The sequence below is a fragment of the Exserohilum turcica genome (assembly GCF_000359705.1).
Source record: "Exserohilum turcica Et28A unplaced genomic scaffold SETTUscaffold_1, whole genome shotgun sequence".
Lineage (NCBI taxonomy): Eukaryota > Fungi > Ascomycota > Dothideomycetes > Pleosporales > Pleosporaceae > Exserohilum > Exserohilum turcicum.
Window position 1 is genome coordinate 640,695 of NW_007359914.1, and position 20,570 is coordinate 661,264.

The 20,570-nt window shown below is 53.0% G+C and overlaps 5 protein-coding genes across 5 annotated transcripts; 2 read left to right on the forward strand and 3 right to left on the reverse strand.

Annotated features, from left to right (window-relative positions):
* Positions 1-3,920: 3,920 nt before the first annotated feature.
* On the reverse strand, positions 3,921-6,719 carry SETTUDRAFT_132898 (uncharacterized protein; the record flags this gene model as incomplete). The annotated part of the gene is made up of 1 exon (XM_008022424.1): positions 3,921-6,719. Exon 1 carries the CDS (start codon positions 6,594-6,596, stop codon positions 3,921-3,923), a length of 2,676 nt encoding a protein of 891 aa, XP_008020615.1. The 5' UTR covers positions 6,597-6,719.
* A 383-nt stretch (positions 6,720-7,102) lies between these two features.
* SETTUDRAFT_84897 (uncharacterized protein) lies at positions 7,103-8,456 on the forward strand (the record flags this gene model as incomplete). The annotated part of the gene is made up of 3 exons (XM_008022174.1): positions 7,103-7,223; positions 7,274-7,401; positions 7,452-8,456. The coding sequence occupies 3 exons, from the start codon at positions 7,103-7,105 to the stop codon at positions 8,454-8,456; spliced, it is 1,254 nt and encodes a 417-aa protein (XP_008020365.1).
* A 403-nt stretch (positions 8,457-8,859) lies between these two features.
* On the reverse strand, positions 8,860-10,080 carry SETTUDRAFT_18050 (uncharacterized protein; the record flags this gene model as incomplete). The annotated part of the gene is made up of 1 exon (XM_008021846.1): positions 8,860-10,080. The coding sequence occupies one exon, from the start codon at positions 10,078-10,080 to the stop codon at positions 8,860-8,862; it is 1,221 nt and encodes a 406-aa protein (XP_008020037.1).
* Positions 10,081-11,545: 1,465 nt separating this feature from the next.
* Positions 11,546-12,429, forward strand: SETTUDRAFT_87205 (uncharacterized protein; the record flags this gene model as incomplete). Its single annotated transcript, XM_008022318.1, has 3 exons — positions 11,546-11,872; positions 12,034-12,172; positions 12,242-12,429. 3 exons carry the CDS (start codon positions 11,546-11,548, stop codon positions 12,427-12,429), a joined length of 654 nt encoding a protein of 217 aa, XP_008020509.1.
* A 412-nt stretch (positions 12,430-12,841) lies between these two features.
* On the reverse strand, positions 12,842-14,269 carry SETTUDRAFT_113073 (uncharacterized protein). Its single transcript, XM_008022425.1, has 2 exons — positions 13,778-14,269; positions 12,842-13,671 (listed from the first exon to the last, which is right to left on the reverse strand). The coding sequence occupies exons 1-2, from the start codon at positions 14,243-14,245 to the stop codon at positions 12,997-12,999; spliced, it is 1,143 nt and encodes a 380-aa protein (XP_008020616.1). The 5' UTR covers positions 14,246-14,269; the 3' UTR covers positions 12,842-12,996.
* Positions 14,270-20,570: the final 6,301 nt, after the last annotated feature.

Here is a 20,570-nt window from a genome sequence, read left to right on the forward strand (position 1 = left end):
ACACATTAGAGGTGGCGTAAATCGGTTTCTCGCGACGTGTTACCCCTATATCTGATAGAAAATTGACGAGTTTTGATGAAAGATTTCTGCTTAAAAGTTGGTGTGTTATGAATATAGTAAGTGTAGTTGCGTGCTAAGCCTAAAATAGCATTGCTATACTTGCGCTTTAATAGCAAAAAGTAAGCAATATTAAGAGGCTATAATAAGTAAGATAAGTGCGTAGGTATATAAAAAAGTATAATATTCTTCTTCTTATAAAGATCTTAGAAATTAATAGAGTAGTAGCTCTTAACGTGGTTCACAAGTGAGTCGCTAACCCAAGCGAGTCGCTAACGCCCCACCACTACATCTACATCAACACGTTATCACAGTTTTTTATCACAGTCAATAAACTATTGCGATACACTAAATTAATTGTTAGAATCGCTACTATTACTTGCACTATCTATCTCAACTACGCAGGTACGAGCGTTGTGTCCAGTCTGCTTGCAACGCCCGCACCGCCGCTCTCCTCGCACCCTCTTCGACGCACTCTCACCATCACCACGACTGCTACCCGCCTGTTCAGCTAATACTTCTTGTACTTCGCCTACAGTAAGAGTCTCTTCTGTCCGTACGTATCGCCGCTTGCGGCTTTTACGCTTATTTGACTCGTCAAGAGCCGCTCGAAGCGTACCCATTTCCTCCATCATAAGCGTCATTTTATGTGCCATTTGCTGGGCCCCCTTACTCAGCTACGCGATCTGCTCAGTAAGTGAATTGGCAGAAGACCCACAGCGTTTTCTCACGCTCTCTTGAATGAGACCAATTTAAGACTCAACTTCGCGCGCGTTGCGTGGTGTCTGCGCCTGCCAGGCGGCTACCTGTTGCGGTGATTGTACAGGTGTCTGCACCACCACATCAAGCTTAGATAGCACAGCCTGTGGGTCGTGTGGGACTAGACCAGCGCCTCTAAAGCCAGCTTGGATATTCTCCTTCGTGATAGACTGCTCAAAAGCAGTCTTAAAGGCTGGTAGGAAGGTCTCTTTGCTGATATAGTAGGTGCGGTTGCGTGCCAAGCCTGAAATAGCGTCGCCATACTTGCGCTTCAACGGCGAGAAGCAGGCGACGTCAAGGGGCTACAACAGGTGAGACGAGTGCGCAGGCATGCAGAGAAGCACAATATTCTTCTCCTTGCAAAGATCTTAGAAATCGACAGAGCAGTGGCTCTCATGGCCATCAATAATAAGCAGTTAATACCCACCTACAGTAGAGCTCTTTGTATGGGTATTAAAGTGCTCTAACTAGGCAAGACTAAGCTAATTATTCGTCTAGCTATTAGGACTAACTTTAAGAACCTAGTTGGCAGGCAAATCCTTAAACTAGACGTTGATAAGCACCTTGCCCGCAAAGACAACAAAGGGTGGTATTCGGCAACCCGACGCGCCCACGCCTTGGATCACAGTAACCCACTTACGGTTGCCTAGCTGTATCCGCTTCTTTTTCCTATATCCTTCTAATGCTGTGATAACTAACTGTGATAAAATCTTGCCTATCATAAAGCCAGTCTCGTCAAAGTTGTAGATATCGTCGTCCACAATACCCCACTTCTGCCTTGTCGCCTAGACTAAGTCGAACCAGCGCTGGATAGCCACTGGATCCTCGCAGGCGGCTCGCTGGTGATCATAGGGACGGCTCCAGCGCGTACGGAGCTCAGGAGTCCGCTTAACGAAGTTGTCAACCTAGTTCTTGCCAACAGGGTTGCCACCACGCTCCTCCAATAGTTTATCAGCCATTACTCGAACGTCAAGCTTTGTAGGCGCAAATCCTCGCGCAGACTCTTCAAGAATACGCTCAACTATAGCCTCCTCTTCTAGCTTATCTAGACGCTTCGATTTCGGCTTGCAGTCGCGTCAAGGGCGCTTTCTAGCGCGTTGATCAGATAGAGTTCTTTGTGGGACGTTGTAGATAGTAGTAGCACAGTTTACACTCTAAACACGTTGCGACTAGACGTTAAAAAGAGCAAGTTGAAGATCAGATTTAGAATATATTAATAGACAGTTGCGTTGTTGAGACATCACGCGTTATAGTGATGAAGTTGATAGGCTAGTGGGGCGTTAGCGACTCGCTTGGGTTAGCGACTCACTTGTGAACCACGTTATAGCTATTAATAATAAGTAGTTAATACTTACTTATAGTAGAGCTCTTTATATAGGTATTAAAGTGCTCTAACTAGGCAAGACTAAGCTAATTATTTATCTAGCTATTAGGACTAACTTTAAGAACCTAGTTAGTAAGTAAATTCTTAAACTAGACGTTAATAAGCACCTTGCCTACAAAGATAATAAAAGGTAGTATTTAGCAACCTAACGCGCCTACGCCTTAAATTATAGTAACCTACTTATAGTTACTTAGCTATATCTACTTTTTTTTATATTCTTTTAATACTATAATAACTAACTATAATAAAATCTTACTTATTATAAAGCTAGTTTTATTAAAGTTATAGATATTATTATTTATAATACCCTACTTCTACTTTATTACTTAGACTAAGTTAAACTATGTAACGGGCTAGGTAGCCCGCTACAGTACAGATAGCGGTGGCTATCTTATGTATCAACTACGCAACGATATCAGCAGCTCTGATATCTTGTGCCAGCCTTTTTGGCGCGGTGGGCGCGTTGTAGTTGCGTGCGCAGTCTAATAGGACTCGACCCGTTACAAATTAGCGCTAAATAGCTATTAGATTCTTATAGGCGGCTTACTAGTAATTATAAGGATAGCTCTAGCGTGTATAGAGCTTAGAAGTCTACTTAATAAAGTTATTAACCTAGTTTTTACTAATAAGGTTGCTACTACGCTTCTTTAATAGTTTATTAGCTATTACTTAGATATTAAGCTTTATAGGCGCAAATCCTTATATAAACTCTTTAAGAATACGCTTAACTATAGCCTCTTCTTTTAGCTTATTTAGACACTTTAATTTTAGCTTATAGTCGCGTTAAGAGCACTTTCTAGCGCGTTAATTAGATAGAGTTCTTTATAGAACGTTGTAGATAGTAGTAGTATAGTTTACACTTTAAATACGTTATAACTAGACGTTAAAAAGAGTAAGTAAAAGATTAGATTTATGTAATGGGCGGGCCCAACGGGCCGAGCGTACGACTACTTACGCCATCCATAGCCAAAAAGGCAGTAACAAGACTTCAAGCTTCTTGAAGTCCAGGTAGTCGTATAGATATACTCGATCACACACACACTTTAGGCGTAGCCTCTTACAATTTAGAATATATTAATAAATAGTTGTGTTATTAAGATATCATGCTTTATAGTAATAAAGTTAATAGGCTAGTGGGGCGTTAGCGACTTGCTTATTATTATTATTATTATTATTATTATTCTAGTTTAACGTCCTTTTTCAGCCCGAAGGGCTATATAAGACGTGTAGGGTTTTTAGGCCTACAAGTATCTAAGTAGGTTGTTTCTAGTAGCGACTTGCTTAGGTTAGCAACTTACTTGTGAACTACGTTATGTATAATTTTTTTTTTTTTACCTTATTGTTTCTAAAAGATATAGTCACATGTAATAAACGAGTAAAGTTTTTTCTTTTCTTTTTTTTGAAGCAGTAGTATTATAGAATACTACTTACAGCATTACTTATACTCTCCGTCATGTATGTTTAGAGTACACATGTCCATGTATGTAGGGCCAGCGGGCCCCTAACGAAAACAACACCCCCAGGGTATCCCAAAAAAAAACCGAAACTATAAGAAAAAAAAAGAAGAAGATACCAGCCCAGCCCAACCCAGCCCAGAAAAAAGAAAAGGAAAAACTCCGATAACAGAGAGAGAGAGAAAAGAAAAAAGGTACAAATCTAATTGCCCCCCCCCCCACCACTCTCACAAAAAAAAGGGGGTCCACATTAGAGGTCTATTCTATCAACCCGGCGCCTCACCAAGCCCCGTCAGCATTCTCCAACTCCACATCCACCAGCCCTCCTTCTCATCAAGGACAGAATCCAGCTCCTCAAGCTTACGCTCGACAAACTCGACCTGAGTCTCGAATTCAGCAACGACATCTTCAACATCGTCGACCTTGCCCTTGAGGGCACTAATTTCATACTCGAGTTTATCTCTGATATTCTCGAGTTCGCGGAGATTGGCGGTGAGCTGGCCGCGGTTGTTGGTGACGGTGGCGTGTGTGTCGTCGCGGAGGCTGTGGTATGTGTCGAGGCGGGGGTAGTAGATAGCTTCTAGGGTTTCTATGTCTGTGTCGACGGCTTCGGAGAGGGCTGTCATTTGGGCGAGGCCCGTGTTGACCCAGTCTTGGTGTTTGGTGGAGACTTGCAGCATCTGGTTGTGGAGGCGTTTGAGCTGTGTGGAATACATGTTTTGGGCTGCGTTGCGGGCGGTGAGCGTGGTGACAGATGGGGCTGCTTCGTCGGAGATGGCGTCTTCGTCGAATAAGCCGGCGTTGATGGGGATCCAGCGGAGGACGGATTCTTCGGCTGCGCTGAAGGAGAGGTGGCGGGGCCACCATTCTGGGTTGCGAGGCGGTTGGTCCAGGTCGAATTGATCGCCTGATTGGGTGCGGCGTAGAAGAGGGGGTACTTCGTTGGCTTCATCGACGGGAAAGTTGTTGTCAAGGTCTATGCCGTGGTAAATGGAGCCTGCAATGGAACTGGCTACTGTCCGAAGGTGCTCGGGCTGCTCTGATGTGTCGCTTTCGGCAACCGAAGCGTGTAGGTTTGACGCCCGACGGCCATTGGCTTGTTTGTGCGTAGTGAGTGAGGTCACAGATTCACCTGGGGTCTCGGTCAGGACCTTGGTAAAAGCCGGCTCTTCGCCAGCCACGCTCTTGGGTGATATCAGTGAATACGGGTCGTCTGATTGGCTCTCATAGTCAATCGATGTTCGTGAATCAGTGTAGGGCGCACCGCCACTCTTTGTGCGATGTAGCCCATAACGCCCATGCTCCTCGCGGGAAAGTTTGGTGGCGTGAGTACGAAGGCCGACAGCGTTTTTGATGTGATGAAAACCACCAGACTCTAGCTTGGCTTTGATGGCAGCTCGTTTCGACGAAGGATCCTTGAAGTTATCCTTCTCCAAGCCATCTGGGGTAAAAGCCTCTGTTTTCTTCATGTCCGAAGACGCAGTGTCACGTTTTGTTATTCCGTGATCCTGTGCCGATTCCTGGCGAGTTAGTTTGGATCCGTGGTGGTCGTGCTTGTCTGGCGAACTCGATCGCGATTCTCCGCCAGGAAGTCGATCGAACATGCTGTCGCCAGATGCATTTTTCCTAGGCTTTCCATGCCACAGCCACTTTGCATGTTCACCCCTAACAAGTTCGACAAAGCGGTCGATATCGACGGTCTCGACTTCAGCAATGCCATCTTTCTGGCCAGCGCCCACAATGCCCATGACCATCTCACCACCCTTGCCTCCCAGCTCAGCCACCGTAGACTTGAAAGCTCGCGGAACAGCCCAGCCTTCTTTGCTGGCTGCCTTTGCCGAAGCTCTTCGAAGCTTGTCAAGCGTATGGCGATCAAGGCGGCGGGTTCTCGGTAGGTGATGGGATTTTTGAAACTGTGCAATGCCACGCTTGGTAGCCTCAATGTCAAAGACGTCTTTTGCGACTGCAACGTTGCACGCGCTCAGTCTGTTGCGGGCCCCCATCAACATGCCCAGCAGGGCGGCGACAGTGGTTGGACCAAGAATGCCGTCATGAGGCTCTACCGTGTAGTACTCGGACCCAAATTCTATCCACCAGTCGCCGATGGCTTTTTCTGTCACGTCGCACAGCAGCCCATCGGCATATTCTGGCTCCAGCTTTCCAAACAAGACGAGCGCAACCTGGCATAGCTTGACTAGCTCAATGACGGAAGCATTGAAGGGAATCTTGTCGCTTGTGCGGTACAGCTGCTCAAACTTGGCCTGCGTGGCACCACTGGGCGGTGTGAGCTGGATGCCGAGGCGGCCAGAGCAGCCCAGTCGCTTGAGGTTCTCGTTGACAAGAAAGGCCTCGCGGTACTTTTTCACGTCGCCTCCAGGGATGGGGATGACCGTCAGCGAAGAAGGGAAGCCGCTGAGATTGGTGACCATCAGAGTGCCATAGGGAGTTTCCTTTCTCTGGGCATGGTAGTCGGTCAGCGAGTTGAAGTACAGGCGCATCTGCGGCGACCACTCGTCCTCGTTCCTGGGCACGCTGAGAATCGTGGCCAAGACGGTGTCGTGGGGATTGCCCGTATACGTGGTGATGAGAAAGGTAGGGTGGGTGCGGGAGCAGGCCCATTGCTCGACCAGGTATATCTCATAGCCCTCGATTTTCTGGCGGCGGGCGAGGACGTGGCATGCAGTGGCAGAGTCCTCCTCGAGGTAGCGGGCGGCCACGAAGTCGGTCAGGACGAAGCGCTGGTGGGCGGCGGGCGAGGCGGGCGGCTTGGCCTTTGCCTCGTCCGGCAGCATGTCGGCGGTGGGAGGCGTGAAGGGAGCCTGGCGACGCGGTTGTGCTGTGCTTCTGTGGTCAACAGCCGCTGTCTGCAGGGGCGGCATGTGCTTCCGAAGCTCCTTCTCGGCGTGCGCCCGCGGCTGGGGAGCAGGCAGGGGGGAGTCCATGGCTTAGCGGGTGCAGATGCGTTGTTTGCACGTCTGGCTAGGCCGAGGGGCGACCAAGAGCGGCGGGTGCGAGCTCCTCATGGTCCCAAGGGAGGCGCACAGTCTCGCCGATGGCCGCGCCCCGGGCAGCCGGCGGAAGGTGACGAGATGGACGGCGGCGGCGGGCGCGGTGCCCTCTACGCATCGTTTGCGTGGTCGCGGGCTTGGCAGGGCATGTGGAGCGCATCCATCGAGGCCTGGCGACGGCGGCGCGGCGTGTGCAGAGATCGGGGGGTGACGAGGCGTCGTTGTCGTCGTGGTCGAGGCATGGGGAGTGCCGCAGTTGCTTGGTGCCCTGGTGGCGCCTGCGGAGGGCGGCCGGGCTCCCCCCCACACGTCATGCCGCCGCCGCGACGGCCGCGAGACTGCGACACGGCTGCCCATGCCACGACCACGACGGCCATGGCCAGCAGCCTCTGCCCGCCCACCACCAGCACCAGCGCCCCCCGCCCATCCTCGCCGCCGCCATGGACGACCTCCGCGAGCAGGTGGAGCTGCTGGAGAGCAGCGCCAACCTCTCGGCCAGCATCGACCACGTGCAGAGGGCCATTGACATGCTCACGGCAGCTCGTGCCACGATTGCAGCAGGTGAGAGTGCGCCCACGGCCCTCGAGACGGATGCAGCTGATGGTGGCCAGAGCCCAAGACGGCGCCCTTGACCCTCGCGCGCCTGCAGGACCCCTTCAAGCAGTCGCTGGACACGGTGCAGAAGGACCTCAGGCCCATCTACTCGGGCCTGAACAAGTACGGCAAGGCGCTGGACAAGGTGTGCTCCCTCACGCACTATCACGGCCACGCGCCTAACCCGACTGCTAGAAATTCAAGGACAAGCCGCTGCCCTCGGCCGAAAATGACGCCCTCTCGTCCCACCCCTCGCTCATCAACCGCGCCATTGCCATGCATCTGCTCCGCGAAGGCCAGTTCGACGTCGCCTCCACCTTCATACAAGAGGCCACCCGCCACCCGCCGCACCCCGAGCCCACGCCCAACACGCCCAACCCCTACCTACGCGAATCGTGGGAGAAGGACCTAGCAGAGGGCACCTTCAACTCGGAGGAGCTGCAGCAGAAGTTTGCCCAAATGTACCACATCCTGCACGAGCTGCGCATCCAGAGGAACCTCCAGCCCGCGATACAGTGGGCGCGCCAGCGCAGCGCCGAACTCGAGGGCCGCGGCAGCAATCTCGAATTCGAACTGTGCCGGCTGCAGTTTGTCTGTCTCTTCGACTCCCACAGCCAGGATAGCGATGCCATGGACACGGAAACCCCCAATGGGCCCCTCAACGCCTGGGCCTATGCGCGCCGCGAATTCGCGCCCTTCCAAAAGCGCTACCAGCGAGAGATTCAGCAGTTGCTAGGCGCAATGGCCTTCTGGCAGAACGTCCAAGACTCGCCCTACCGCCGCCTCTTCTACAACGACTCGGCGTGGGAAGAAGTAGCCCACTCGTTCAACAGAGAGTTTTGTTCGCTGCTGGGTCTCAGTGCCGACTCGCCCCTTTTTATAGCTGCCACGGCCGGCGCAATAGCGCTCCCCTACCTGCTGAAAATGCAGAGCATCATGAAAGAGAAGCGCACCGAATGGACCACGCAGGACGAACTTCCCGTCGAAATCCCCCTGCCAAGCCAGTACCACTTCCACAGCATCTTTGTCTGCCCAGTGTCCAAGGAACAGTCCACCGATACCAATCCGCCCATGATGATGCCCTGCGGTCACGTCATTGCACAGGAGTCCCTCGATAAGCTTAGCAAGGGCTCCAGATTCAAGTGTCCTTATTGTCCCAATGAGAGTCATCCCAGGGAAGCTATGAAAGTCGTACTTTAACAAAGTAGTCGACAAGTATACAAGTATTAAGCTGATGGCCTAACACAGCACAGTGCGTGTATAGGCCCGTGGAGATTTTCGGCCTCTGCAATTCTACGAGTTACACAATACTCTAGATACACAGCGTATATCGGCTTCGAGCCTCTTGGCTTCTGGCGGAAACGGGGCGTGTGGTGTTTAGGATTGCAAGAACATTTTGGATACTGGGGGGGGGGTTTTTTTACCGCTGGATTCAAGGCGTATGTAGTGTTATCCACTCATGAATACAAATATTATTTGACCATGTCTACTCCCCTCCCCCTTTCTCGCGTCATTCTAATCCTCCCAGCACTCGGATTATCCACCACCACCACCACCACCACCACCACCATTGTCACTTGCAAAAAAAAAGACTTCTACAAACCTACCCAGGCTTGTACATCCACTGCGACGGATGAAAGAAGACATCAAAATCCACACCGCCAAACACGCCAATCGCAGGAAACAAATCGCACTCACCCCGGAGTCCAGCGTTTCCCCCCTCACTCCTCTCATCCAGCTCCTCGTTTCCATCCCAACCCCCCTCCTTGACTCCATTGCGCGTGAAAAACACATCGGTGTCTAGAATCCGGCCCTGCTGCGTCTGCTCATACGACGGCGGGTTCCTCGGCACGCCGAACGTGAGTCCAATGCCGACGGTGTTGCCGGGCTTGAACGCAGTCGTAAAGTCGATGCCGCCCCACGCATCGTTGACGTACTTGCGGCCGTCGTCGCCATGCACAGCCAGACTGGCGCGTTCCCAGCCAGGCAGCCGGAACGTGGGATACGGCGGCGCGACGAAGCCGATTGCAATGCCGGCGTCTGCTTCTTCGAGCGAGGCCGCCGCGCCGCGTCCCACGCCCGTGACCTTGAGCTCAAAGTAGAGTGTCTTGGGGCGCTGCGTGGCGAGCGGTGAGTCGGCCAAGACGCTGTATAGCGGGAGATTGGTCAGGATGGCCGAGTCGCGGCATGCGGCGTGGGTGCGGCAGCGCCAGTGGCCTGCTTGGGGCTGTGGCAGGAGTTCTCCCGTGAGCGAGGGTGGTTTAAGGAGCGCCAGCTGCCCGTTTTGGATCGCGCCATGTGTGCTGGGATGGAGGCGTTGCGGCGGCCATAAAGCATGCTGTCTTGTCCATGCGAGTGCGCGGTCGCCTTCTTCGGCTGTGGCGTTGGCCGTCGGAGAGCTGTCGTAGCCCATTGATGGTGGCGGCGGGAGCAGCGCTGTATCCGGGATCACGGTCCAGTCATGGTATGGCGGTGGATCCCAGCTTGGGGGCGGTTGCTGCGGATAAGACGGTGGTGCGCCTGCTGGGGGTGCGTAGCCTGGGGTTTGGTGGGTTGGTGGGGGGCCAGGAGGCGCCGTGTAGGATGTTGGGGATCCGTGGTTTGGGGGAGGCCTTGGAGGCGCTGTGTACTCTGTCTTGGATGAAGACGCGGCTTGGTTGGGTGGAGGGCCGGGAGGAGCCTGGTACTTTTCGGTTGGGGTCGTGTTGTAGTGTGGCTGTTGAGAATGTTGGTAGTATGCGTTGCTTGACTGCTGGTTATGCTCGTCTGTTCCGTACGACGGTTTCTCGTCGCCTTTCAACTTGTCCTTCAACTTCTTGAACATATCTGGTAGTGCTTGCGGGTTCTGGAGCGGTAGACTACAGCTTTTGGGCGCAGGTGCTGTAGAAAGGAGGATTGATCAAGTACCTCGCCTGGATGAAGGGACTTGAGAACTCCAAATACCGCAGCCTGGTGATGAAGGGTGGTCGCCTGGTTGTGGCTGTGCAACGTCACGAAGTGCGAAGACATACAAGTCGTCTAACCTCTACGTCATCGTGGCTTGGCGGTAGCAAGACTGCTCAAGCACAAAGCCATTTAATGTTATGAATCAGGATTGATTTGGATACAAGTTTGAAATGGTGAGACTAAAGTATACTCGAGGCTCCATTGCATGCCTCTCAATTTTCCGTGTAATCATACTGTCAATAATCTGACCAGCATATCGACAATGTAATCGCTAACTAAGCATGCATCCTTCACAAGTAAGTCATACCTACTGCTTAGCTTAGTAGCCACTTTGGCGCAAGACGCCAGATTCGGAGGTGGTGGAGTGGGGCGTAAAGGCGCCCCACATATACTCAGTGTTGGAAAAATGGGCTTATGCAATTGACATCTGAGTAAAATGCCTGTTACTGCACTCGCTGCTAGCATTTGTATCAAACTAGATACCTTTAATGCCGGTTCTCGGTCTTCATGGCATACAATTCGTGCATCATATGTGCCTTAGTGTATCTTCAGGAACTAGTCTTTCGTTCCCATCATTCTTTTTGACTACCTCATGCTGCATTTCCCCATTATCTGCAATCCCGAGTAATATACAATACGAAATTTCCAGAAGTCATGTTGAATATCCATCGCTTGATTGCTTTCGTCTCAAGCCTGTACTCTTCCGTTCTACCTCTGAAATACAACCCCAGTGCAACAGAAACATCAAAGACCTCAATTCCATTCTTCCAGTACCCACTGGCGTCTCTCGATAAATATATGTGGGACGCGAGGAAATGAAGTGGACCAGCCGCAGCATAGGCTTGATGACTGAGGACGTTGCGTGGTGAGTCATCATGCAAAGCGGATGCAAAATCTCCACGCTCCCAGTGTTCTTTGGTATTCACGAACCCTTCCATAAGTATACCCTCTTATTCCCAGGGCAAACCCGAAGAAGCACGTAAGCCATGACGAAAAAAAAGTCAAGATGGAAAAAAATAAAGTGCTGATGTTAGCCAAGTACGCCTTGCAACCATGTCATCATACTAGTTTAACTATACATAGTACACCAACCCCGAAAACAACAATAGTTTTTTCTTTCCACTTCTCATTGACGAGATTGACTCAGCATCCTAGCATCCATATATAGACTAAATAGCTAAAATTGCCTTTGGATATTCTGAATGACTGAAGCACACAACGCTTGACTCATACACACTTCCATACATGCCACAAGCAGCCGTATAAATCCACCTCATCCCCCCATCCATCCACCCAAAATACTCTCCATCCCGGCCCCCAGGCCTGAACCCCAACCTCCCACCATGGCACCCCCTCTCCCCCCCAAAATCAGCACACCGCGCCTGACTCTCCTCCGCCTAACACACACCACGCCGCTCACGCACCCACACGTCCGCCTGTTCCACGAAAACTGGTCTGACCCCACCGCAACCGCATGGTCACTTCACGGCGCGACCCATTCTCTCGCCGAAAGCCAAGCGTGGATGACGGAGCAATTCACGGGGTCTGATAATATTTTCTATGCTGTGTTTGCACGGACGGAACAGCAGCAGCAACAGGAGGAGGAGGAGGAGGATGCGACAGTTGATGCAAAGACATATGATGCGGAATTGGGACTGCACATAGGCAGTGTGAGTTTGCGATTGCAAAAGGGAGGGCCGGCACTAGATCCGCGTCGTAGCTCGGTTTTCCGAGAAGACAAGGAAGAGCGGAAGGAGGAGGAGGAAGAAGAAGAAGAAGAAGAAGAAGAAAAGAAGAAGAAGAAGAAGGACAAGGACAGGGGAATGTGCAGGACGGCAATGAAACCAACCAAGACATAAATCTCCGCGTCCTAGGCTACGCCCTGTTCCCCTCATCATGGGGAAAAGGCTACGCAACCGAATCGAATCGCGCACTGATAGCTGCATATGGTGCTGCTGTTGCTTCTACTTGTCCTTCTTCCCTTCCATCTCCATCTCCATCTTCCCCAACCACTCCCACTCCCACTCCCACGCCCAAAGCCACCACCACCACCACCAAGAAATTCTACATCGAAGCCGCCGTCGACGACGACAACCCAGGAAGCATCCACGTGCTGCGTAAACTGGGGTTTCGCAGGATTGGCTGGAAGGATGAGGGCGGGGATAAGGTGTGGTTGAATGGCGCGTGGAGGGGGCCTGGGTATTGGGTTTATGGGTTGTTTGTTTGAGGGGATGGGAGGGGGGAGATGGAGGGACGGAAGAGGAGGGGAAGGAAGAAGAGAGGGAGAGTTGTTGGATTGAATATAGGATATGGATATAAGATATGGATATAGGATACAAGGTAAAAGGTAAATGGGTGGGGGGGTATATATACGCCTATCTACATGCCATGCCATGCCATGCTATGCCATCTATCTCTCTCTCTCTCTCTCTTTCTTTCTTTCTTCCCCTTCCTTCTTCCCCTTGCTTACTTCCCTTACTCCCACCAACCTCACCAACCTCACCAAAGTCCAAACAAGAAAGTTTTTTAAAAAAAAACCCCCCCAAAAAAAGTCCCCCAAAGAAAGATAGAATGGTAGGTAGATATCTTGTCAAAAAAAAAAGAGAATTAGTATACACACAGACAGACACACACACACACACAGACACATGCACACAAGATATCCCTTCCCTTTCAATGCCAGAACCGAAAAGCAAAAAAAAAAAATCTCTCACCCCAATAAACATGCCCAACACCATGCCCAACAACAACAACAACAACACACATGATTATCCTCTTCATCTCCAATAATTAGCTACTCCAAAACCCTACTCTCGCCATTCCCCACCTCCTGAAACCTAACATCCTCCCACTCGGCCTCGGGCTCCGCACCACGCACCTCCTTCAGCGCCTCGCTCAGCGCCTCCTCAAGCGTCCACACCTTCCTCCTCAGAAACCAGCTGATAAAGCCGCCACCACTCTTAACCTCATCGTGGGTCGCAACCCAGTACTTGGCGCGCAGCACGCGCTGGGCGCGGACGCCGTTTTTGGCCCCGAGATTGAGTGTGTGGGCGGCTGAGATGGACACGGCGTGGAGGCCGTGCAGGAAGGCGAGGGTGTGCAGCGCGGGGTCTGCAGTTGCGATTGGGGAGAGCGCTGTGTGCGGGATGCCGTGGGGCGTGTAGACGAGGCATTCGGCTGCTTCGGCGGTGGCGCCGTGCGCCAGGTCTTCTGTGCCGTCGCCGTTGATGCTGAGGGTCGACAGCCGTTTTCGGGGCGTTGTGTTGGAGAGAAACGGGTGGGTTGCAAAGGTGAAGAGGAGTGCCGAGTGGAAGTAGAGCGGGTCGTCTGCGGCCGTGAGCCGCGAGATGCTGAGCCAGGCCGGCAGCGGCGAGAGACTGTAGTCGTGCCAGTCGGCGTGGTCGGCGAATGTGGGTGTGGTTGTTACGGTGCGGAAATGGTTCCATGAGGATATGAGGGTTGCTGCTTGCTGGATATGGGCGTCCGTCTTAGCCCATGTACTTCTTATCCTTCTTCTTCGTCTTCTTCTTCTTCTTCTTTTTTTGCCATCACTCAAATATCAAGAAATAACTCACCTCTGTCGCGAAAACAGGTACATCACCATGGACTTCCAAGAGCGTCTCCTTATGACAATGATCTGTAAATTCATGGCTAATAGCCACACAATCGACATAACTCTCCTCGTCCGCCTCCTCCACAATCCTGCGCTTCCTCCCCTTGCCGGTCCGCGAGCCCCCCGCTACAATCTCCACTTGGCGCGCGAGTTCCTCGACCTCAGCTATGCTCTTGACCGCGCTCTCCGTGGCGTGCCATTGCTGGCTGAACCACCGTGCCACGTCGCTTTGGCCGCCCACAAACCACGGGTCGATGAGGATGTTGTAGTATATGCGGCTGCCGTGCTTGACTGCGTTGGCCGGGCGCGGGATTTGCAGGAGCCACGATGTGTCGGCGTTCAAGTGGTGGAGGATTGGCCGGCGCGTTGCAAGCGCGCGAACGACGGCGTCGCGCATTTCCGAATGCAGTTGCGACGAAGGCGCGTCCATGTTGCGTGTAGTTTTTCTTGTTTTTTTTTTCTTTCTCTTCAATGTTTGGCTGATTGGAATTCGACGGGCTACACGTACTTGTGCAGGCTTTAGCGCATACTCAAGGCGGCATGGCGCGGGAGAGGATGAATTGGTGGTGACGGGATGCGATGAACCATTTGCGTGCATGACAGCGTTCCCCAGCCTCTCAGCTAGCGTCATCCATGACGCGCACGGGTACCAGAGTCCAAGACGCCCGCCAAAGCCATGGCTGAACATATATCAGTATTAGCCTTGATTTGCCATGTTTATCTTTCACTACGAAACTCAAGCATTTAATCCCTGCCTGTGCTGTGGCAGACAAGGGCACACGTCACGACCCATTGTTATCCTACAGACGTCGATTGACACGACGCAAATCAGGACAATTCAAGGCATTCAGGAAATTCAGGGCATGAGAATGGAATTAAGAAAGCTGCACTTGGGTAAATTACATAAAAAGGGAATAGTCAATACGGCCCTGGTCATCGCTATTCGGCATCAAACGCTGGTCTCATCCATGATTTAACTCAGTCGGGAAAAGGCAACAAACAAACGCCAAGTCATGCAAACGCTGATTTCCCACCGTCAAACGCAGCATCCCTCTCTATAACAACAGCGTACAAACAAGGGCACACACGCTGAGAAACTGAAAAAAAAAGACACGCCAATTTTTGCGGGAAGATATGCACGCACAGGAAAGGTGAAGCCGAGCTGGAAAGCCCGACATAAAAGCATTAATGTGAGGGGAACGCGTAGATAGGCTCAAACACCAGTCTACCACTTACAAGCATGGATACCAAGTTTAGGGCGAAGGAACCGACTCGGTGTACTTGGCCGCCATCTCGGTAGCAATCTCGGGGGTTTTGACCGCAAAAATCACAGATTGCAGACCGCCTTCTTTCGCAGGCTTCGTTGCCATGACCATCTTCTTGCTAGAGCCGGTCACAGTAGCTGGCAGCGAAGGCAGGATCTGGTAGTTGAGAGGCGTAGCGCCACTGGGAATGCGGACTCGGACAGAGCACTTGCCCGTCTCCTTGTCCTTGAGAATCCAAAGCGGGCCCTTTGCAAGATTAGCCCACGTCTTCTCTCCGTCTTTCTCTACCTGGTGCTTGGCAAGCACAACTTCAGTGTGGAAGACAATGTCGTAAGCGTTAGTCTCTTCCTCGGTAAGCTTGGAGAGGTCAATTTGCTCATGCTTTTCACCGTCTTCGTCCTCTGCCCCCGAAGCCGCGCTGTTCTCGCCAGCTTCAGACAGGGGCGTACCGGCACGTGAAGAGAAGACCGACGACGTTACCGATGTTGGGCCAGAGGGGGCAAACAGCGATGATCCTCCGGTTGAGGGGGCAAAGTTGAAGATGGTAGACGGCGGCGGCTTGGCGGGTGTTGTCGACAATTCGCCTGCTGATGGCGTGGCAGGCTGAAACTGGAACTTGGGCGCCTCCTTCTTCTCCGTGGCAGGGGCTTGACCAAACTTGATGGGAGTACCAAACTTGAAAGTCTGGTCACCGGCAAATGTGTCCGACTTGGGTGGTGCCGTCTTGGATGCGGCGTTAAAGTCAAAGAACTGGAACGGCTTGTTGGTAGGCGTGGTAGTTCCGTTGGTCGCCATCGTAGAAGATGTTCCATTGTTCTCTTTCTCAGACTCGGAGTCGTTGTCGCGTGTCATCCTGGAAAGAAGACTGCCCTTGGAAGCAGTCGCTGACTTCTGCTCCTGCGTCTCGTCTGTCTCAGTCTCAGACTCACCAATGGTGTGTTTGGGAGTGGCTGGCTCCGCAGAGCCTACAGCATCCTGTTGCTCGTCGTCTTCATCCGACTCTTCTTGATTGTTAGAAGAAGTACCCGAAGACAAATGACCAAAGATATTGGAAGAAGGCGCTGGCGATGCAGCAGGGGCATTGAACACTGACTGGCTACCTGTAGAGGGAGCTGGACTAGCAGCCTTTGGAGTGAACCCCCCAGGCGTAGATGTACCGCTAGTAGGCTTCATGAGACTGGAGAAAGGATTAGCCTTCTCGGACGTGCCCGACTTTGATGGAGCAGGCATTGTAAATGCAGGCGTGGCCGCGGCCTTCTTCTTGTCCTCGGCGATGCGCTCCTCCTCGGCTTTGTCGTATCTGGCAGACCATTCCTCTTCTGTCTCCTCGTCAGAGTCATAGTCCTCATCCTTGGCCTTCTTCTTGCGCTCAGCAGCAAGCTCCTCATAAGTCTTGGCCGTCTTGGAGAATTGGGACAAAAATCCACCGCCGCTCTTTGGAAGACTTCCAAAGTTTGGCTTGAATCCTCCAGAGCTGGCTGAGTTGCCAGAATCCCCACCAAAGCTAGGCTTGAACCCTCCCGAGCTGGCAGAGCTACTAGAGTCACCACCAAAGCTAGGCTTGAATTCAGATGATGTGGTTGTGGTTGTGCTGTTGCTGGCTGACGCCGACGGGGTGAAGCCGAAGCTAGGAGCTGGGGCTGCCTTTGAGGGCTCTGCGCTAGGCTTTTCCGTCTCCTTTGGAGCAAAGAGATTTGTTGGTGGCGCGGAGGGTGTAGAAGGCTTGTTGCTGATTGCCTTGGCAAACATGTTCGATGTCGCCGTTGCTGGTGGGTTGAGCTTTGGGGTAGAAGCCGACGGCTGAGGCGTGGGACTACCAGGCTGAGCCGGACGAGCTCGCTTGATGGGCGAAGGATCACGGGCTTCAACATTATCCTCGCTGACCTTGCGCTTCGTGGATAGACTTGACTCGGTTCCGGTGACGCCTCGACTGGCTGCGCGTTGTTTCTTCGCGTTGTCAATCTTCTTCTTGATGTCTGTCGCATGCTGGTAATGCCAAAGGGATATGCTCGACCAGTCTGCCGTCAGAGGCAGATTGCCCAGCTGCTGTCGGTACTTTTCATTCAGGACCTGGAGCTGGGCAGTCAAGTCTGAAATCTGCTTCAAGAGACCATCACCGCTCTGCGCGCGGACAGCGCCCGGCACGGCCCATTCTTTAGGAACATGCACCTTGGGAACTTTGGGTAGTTCTGGTGATTGCTGGGATTCGGTCGACGGTGCCGCGCCACCTGTGAGGTTGGGCATGGCTGGTGCTGGAGAAGCTTGCGCAGGTTCCTTGGAAGCGCTGAACAAGTTCGGGCGGTCTGTCGAGGGCGTTGACAGAGAGGCAAAAGGGTTTGAAGCCTCTTTAGGCGCAGACGATGACGCGGTAGATGGGGTGAAGGAGGGAAAGCTCGACTGAGGTTTCTTGAACAGGTTGCTTGAGTTGTTGGTCTCGGGTTGGAATGTTTGCGAGAACATGCCGGAGCTTGTCTTTGGCTGAGCCGCACTAAAAAGCCCACCCTGCGTCTTGTCGGTGTCGGCTGTCTTTGCCGGCTGTGGAGTGCTGAAAGGCTGGAATAGACTCGATTTGGATGCCTCTGGAGCTTTAAGAGTTGCTGCACCAGAATCTTTCTCGGTGGTGCTAGTCGCCGAATCCTTGTCTTTTGCGGCCCCAAAAAGGCTAAATCCAGCGTTGCCAGCTGCTGGCACTGCAGATGGAGGTGTAGCCGGCTTGGCGAGAGACGCAAATGGATTTGACTTGGGAGTCTCGGCTGCAGCAGTGCTGCTGGGTTCCTCTGGCTTCTTCAGACTGCCAAACAAGTTTGTGGTGGAAGCTGGAGTCTTGTCTTGCGCCTGAGGTGCCTGCGATGTCGCCCCAAAACCACTAAATGGTGTAGATGATGCGCCCGTCGCACTCGGGAGGTTTGCGAAGGGGTTGCCTGCAGGCGTAGAGGGTGTGGCGCTCGGTGCAGCAGAAGTGGAAGTTCCAAAAAGATTGGTGGATGGCGCCGAAGACGCCGCACCCTCTGTCTTTTGCGAAGACGCGCCGAAGTTGAACAAATTCGATGCAGGGGCAGTCGATGTAGTGTTCGGTGTGGTTTGTGTAGTTGTGCCAAGCCCTCCAAAGATGTTTGGCTTGGGAGTCTCGGTTGTACTCTCAGTCTTTTGTGCAGTGGAGCCAAAGCCGCCAAACAAGTTGGGCTGGGGTGCCGCCGAGTCCTTGGGCGTCTCGTCCTTTTGCGCATTTGCACCGAAGCCGCTGAAGATGGTGTTCTGTGCAGGCGCTGCTGACTGTGTAGAAGCACCGAAACTGAAGACTCCGCTCGTTGCTGGCGTACTTGTGGTGTTCTGAGCAGAAGAACTTGTAGCGCCAAAGGTGAACGGTGTTGAAGCCGGAGCGGATGTTGTGGCAGCATTTGGAGCACTGCTAGTCGTGCCAAACAGGCCTCCCGAGGGTGTAGCGCTGGAAGTTCCAAACAGACCACCTGCGGGTGCAGCGCTCGATGTGCCGAACAGGCCGCCCGACGGTGCTGGGCTCGACGTGCTGTTCTGACCTAGCCCACCAAAAGGGTTGCTCTGGGTCGGGGCGTTGCCGAATAACGATCCGCCGAACGCGGGCGCGGGTGCAGGCGTACTGCCGTTGGTCGCGGGCGCCGAGTTCGCTGCAGCAAATGGGTTTGTACCGCCAGCCGTGAAGTTGAAGCCTGCGGATGAAGGCGGCTGGGGGTTGAAGCCGGTACTTGTGCCTTGATTGCTACCACCGAATGCTGGAAAGGATGAGCTGGAGAATGTGTTGCTGGGGGCGGCAGGCTGTGCTGGCGGGAAGCTGTTGGTCGCGGCGCCGCCGAAAGCATTGTTTCCTCCAAAGCCACCAAAGCCATTTGTGCCGCCGTTTGCGGGAGCGGGTGCAGATGCCCCAAAGTTGAAGGCATTCGGCTGTGGCGCGCCAAAATTCGCGCTCTGCGATAGACCCTGCGCGCGCGCGTTAGCCAATGCCTGCTCTCTGCGACGCATTTCGCGTCGCCCGGCTTGCGTATATCGATTTGCCGACATGCTTGCGCTGCAGTTGCAGTTTGCAGTTGTGCTTGTGGACGGTTTGTGGTGGTCGGGGTACTCACGGAGGAGGCGCCTGCTGGCCGTCGGGCTTTCGCGGTCTTGATCCTAAGGCAACAACGTCAGAGGGTCCAAGGCAAAGCGCGCCGGCGCGCGAAGCTTTCACCGTTTGGTGAGATGAAGTGCCGGTGATGGGGTGTCTTACTTTCGTGCGGCCAACTGTGCTGCCGTTGCCCGCTGAGGCACATCTGCGGGATCGTCGCGTTCTTCGTAGGGGCGCTCAGGCTTGCCCTGGCCGAAAATGTTGCCCCGCTTGTTGGTCGACATGGTCGCGCTCACTCAGGGTCGGTCAGTGATGAATGCGGTCGGAATGGATTTTTGGATAGAACCCCATGGGACGCGTATGGTGGATGGCCAAGGTTTTGGGAGGATGTTTTTGATGTTCCGGCGGCGGCGACCCGTGCCCGACGTCAGGGAGCGGCTTAGTCAGCGGCCTAGCAACGAGAATTGTTCTCACTGGACAGGCACGTGTGCATGGACCGCGCATCCCCTGTCGATGAGGAAGAAACAAAGAAAATGGTTCTCCATGGCAGAACGACTGACCCTCGCTCGCGGCTCGCGGCGTTCCCTGAGCTGAAGCTACGACATGTGCCAGAGCTGCAACCATGTCGCATTAACTGTTGGGCCGTGTAGCTGCAGGCCAATCTATTGCAGAAAAGCCAACCTGGTACTTTAATCTGTGCTAGCCCAGAATGCACACAGGCGCATATTCCCAGGCTGCTGCTGATCCCAGCAGACATCAGACGGCGCGGTGCTCTCTCTTGTTATCACGGCCGAGGACATGAAACGCGATCTGGAGAAGCCTTCGGCTTCGGCTCTTTCGCGCAAGAAAATAGTCCGATAGCAACTAAGACGGCGAGGATGCATGGCAGTTGTAATGGCGTCATCGGACAAATTGTTGGACCCTTGTACATTGATGCTAGCGCACCACGGCAACATGAGCCAGCGACGCGCTTTTGCGTCTATTGAAAACTCAACAATGCTACGCGGCCTTGTTGCATTGCTACATGGTAATACAAATGTCTTTCACCCCGCCTGTGGTAGGCTTGGCGTATGCGGCGCTGTTGCACGATGGCTGGGAGCAAGCACACAGCGGGCAGTACGGGTATTGGCTGCACATTTCACATGTTTCTTGCGAGTTGAGAAACATGCAGCCGTTGTGTTCTAGCGTTTCAGCATCATGGTTTAGGAGCTGAGGCGGATCTACAAGCTGCCGTTGAACCGGTGAAACACCATTTTAGCTTCCTGTATCTATATTTGCTTCTCGCGCTGTTAGAGTTCTGGCCCAAGCCACTTGCAGAGCGGTGAGGTTCGCCGGGAGGTCTTTTACTGTTAGTCGAGAAGAAAAGCAGTGTGGCCATATTTAGAAAGGAGGGAAAAAAAGATGTGGTTGCA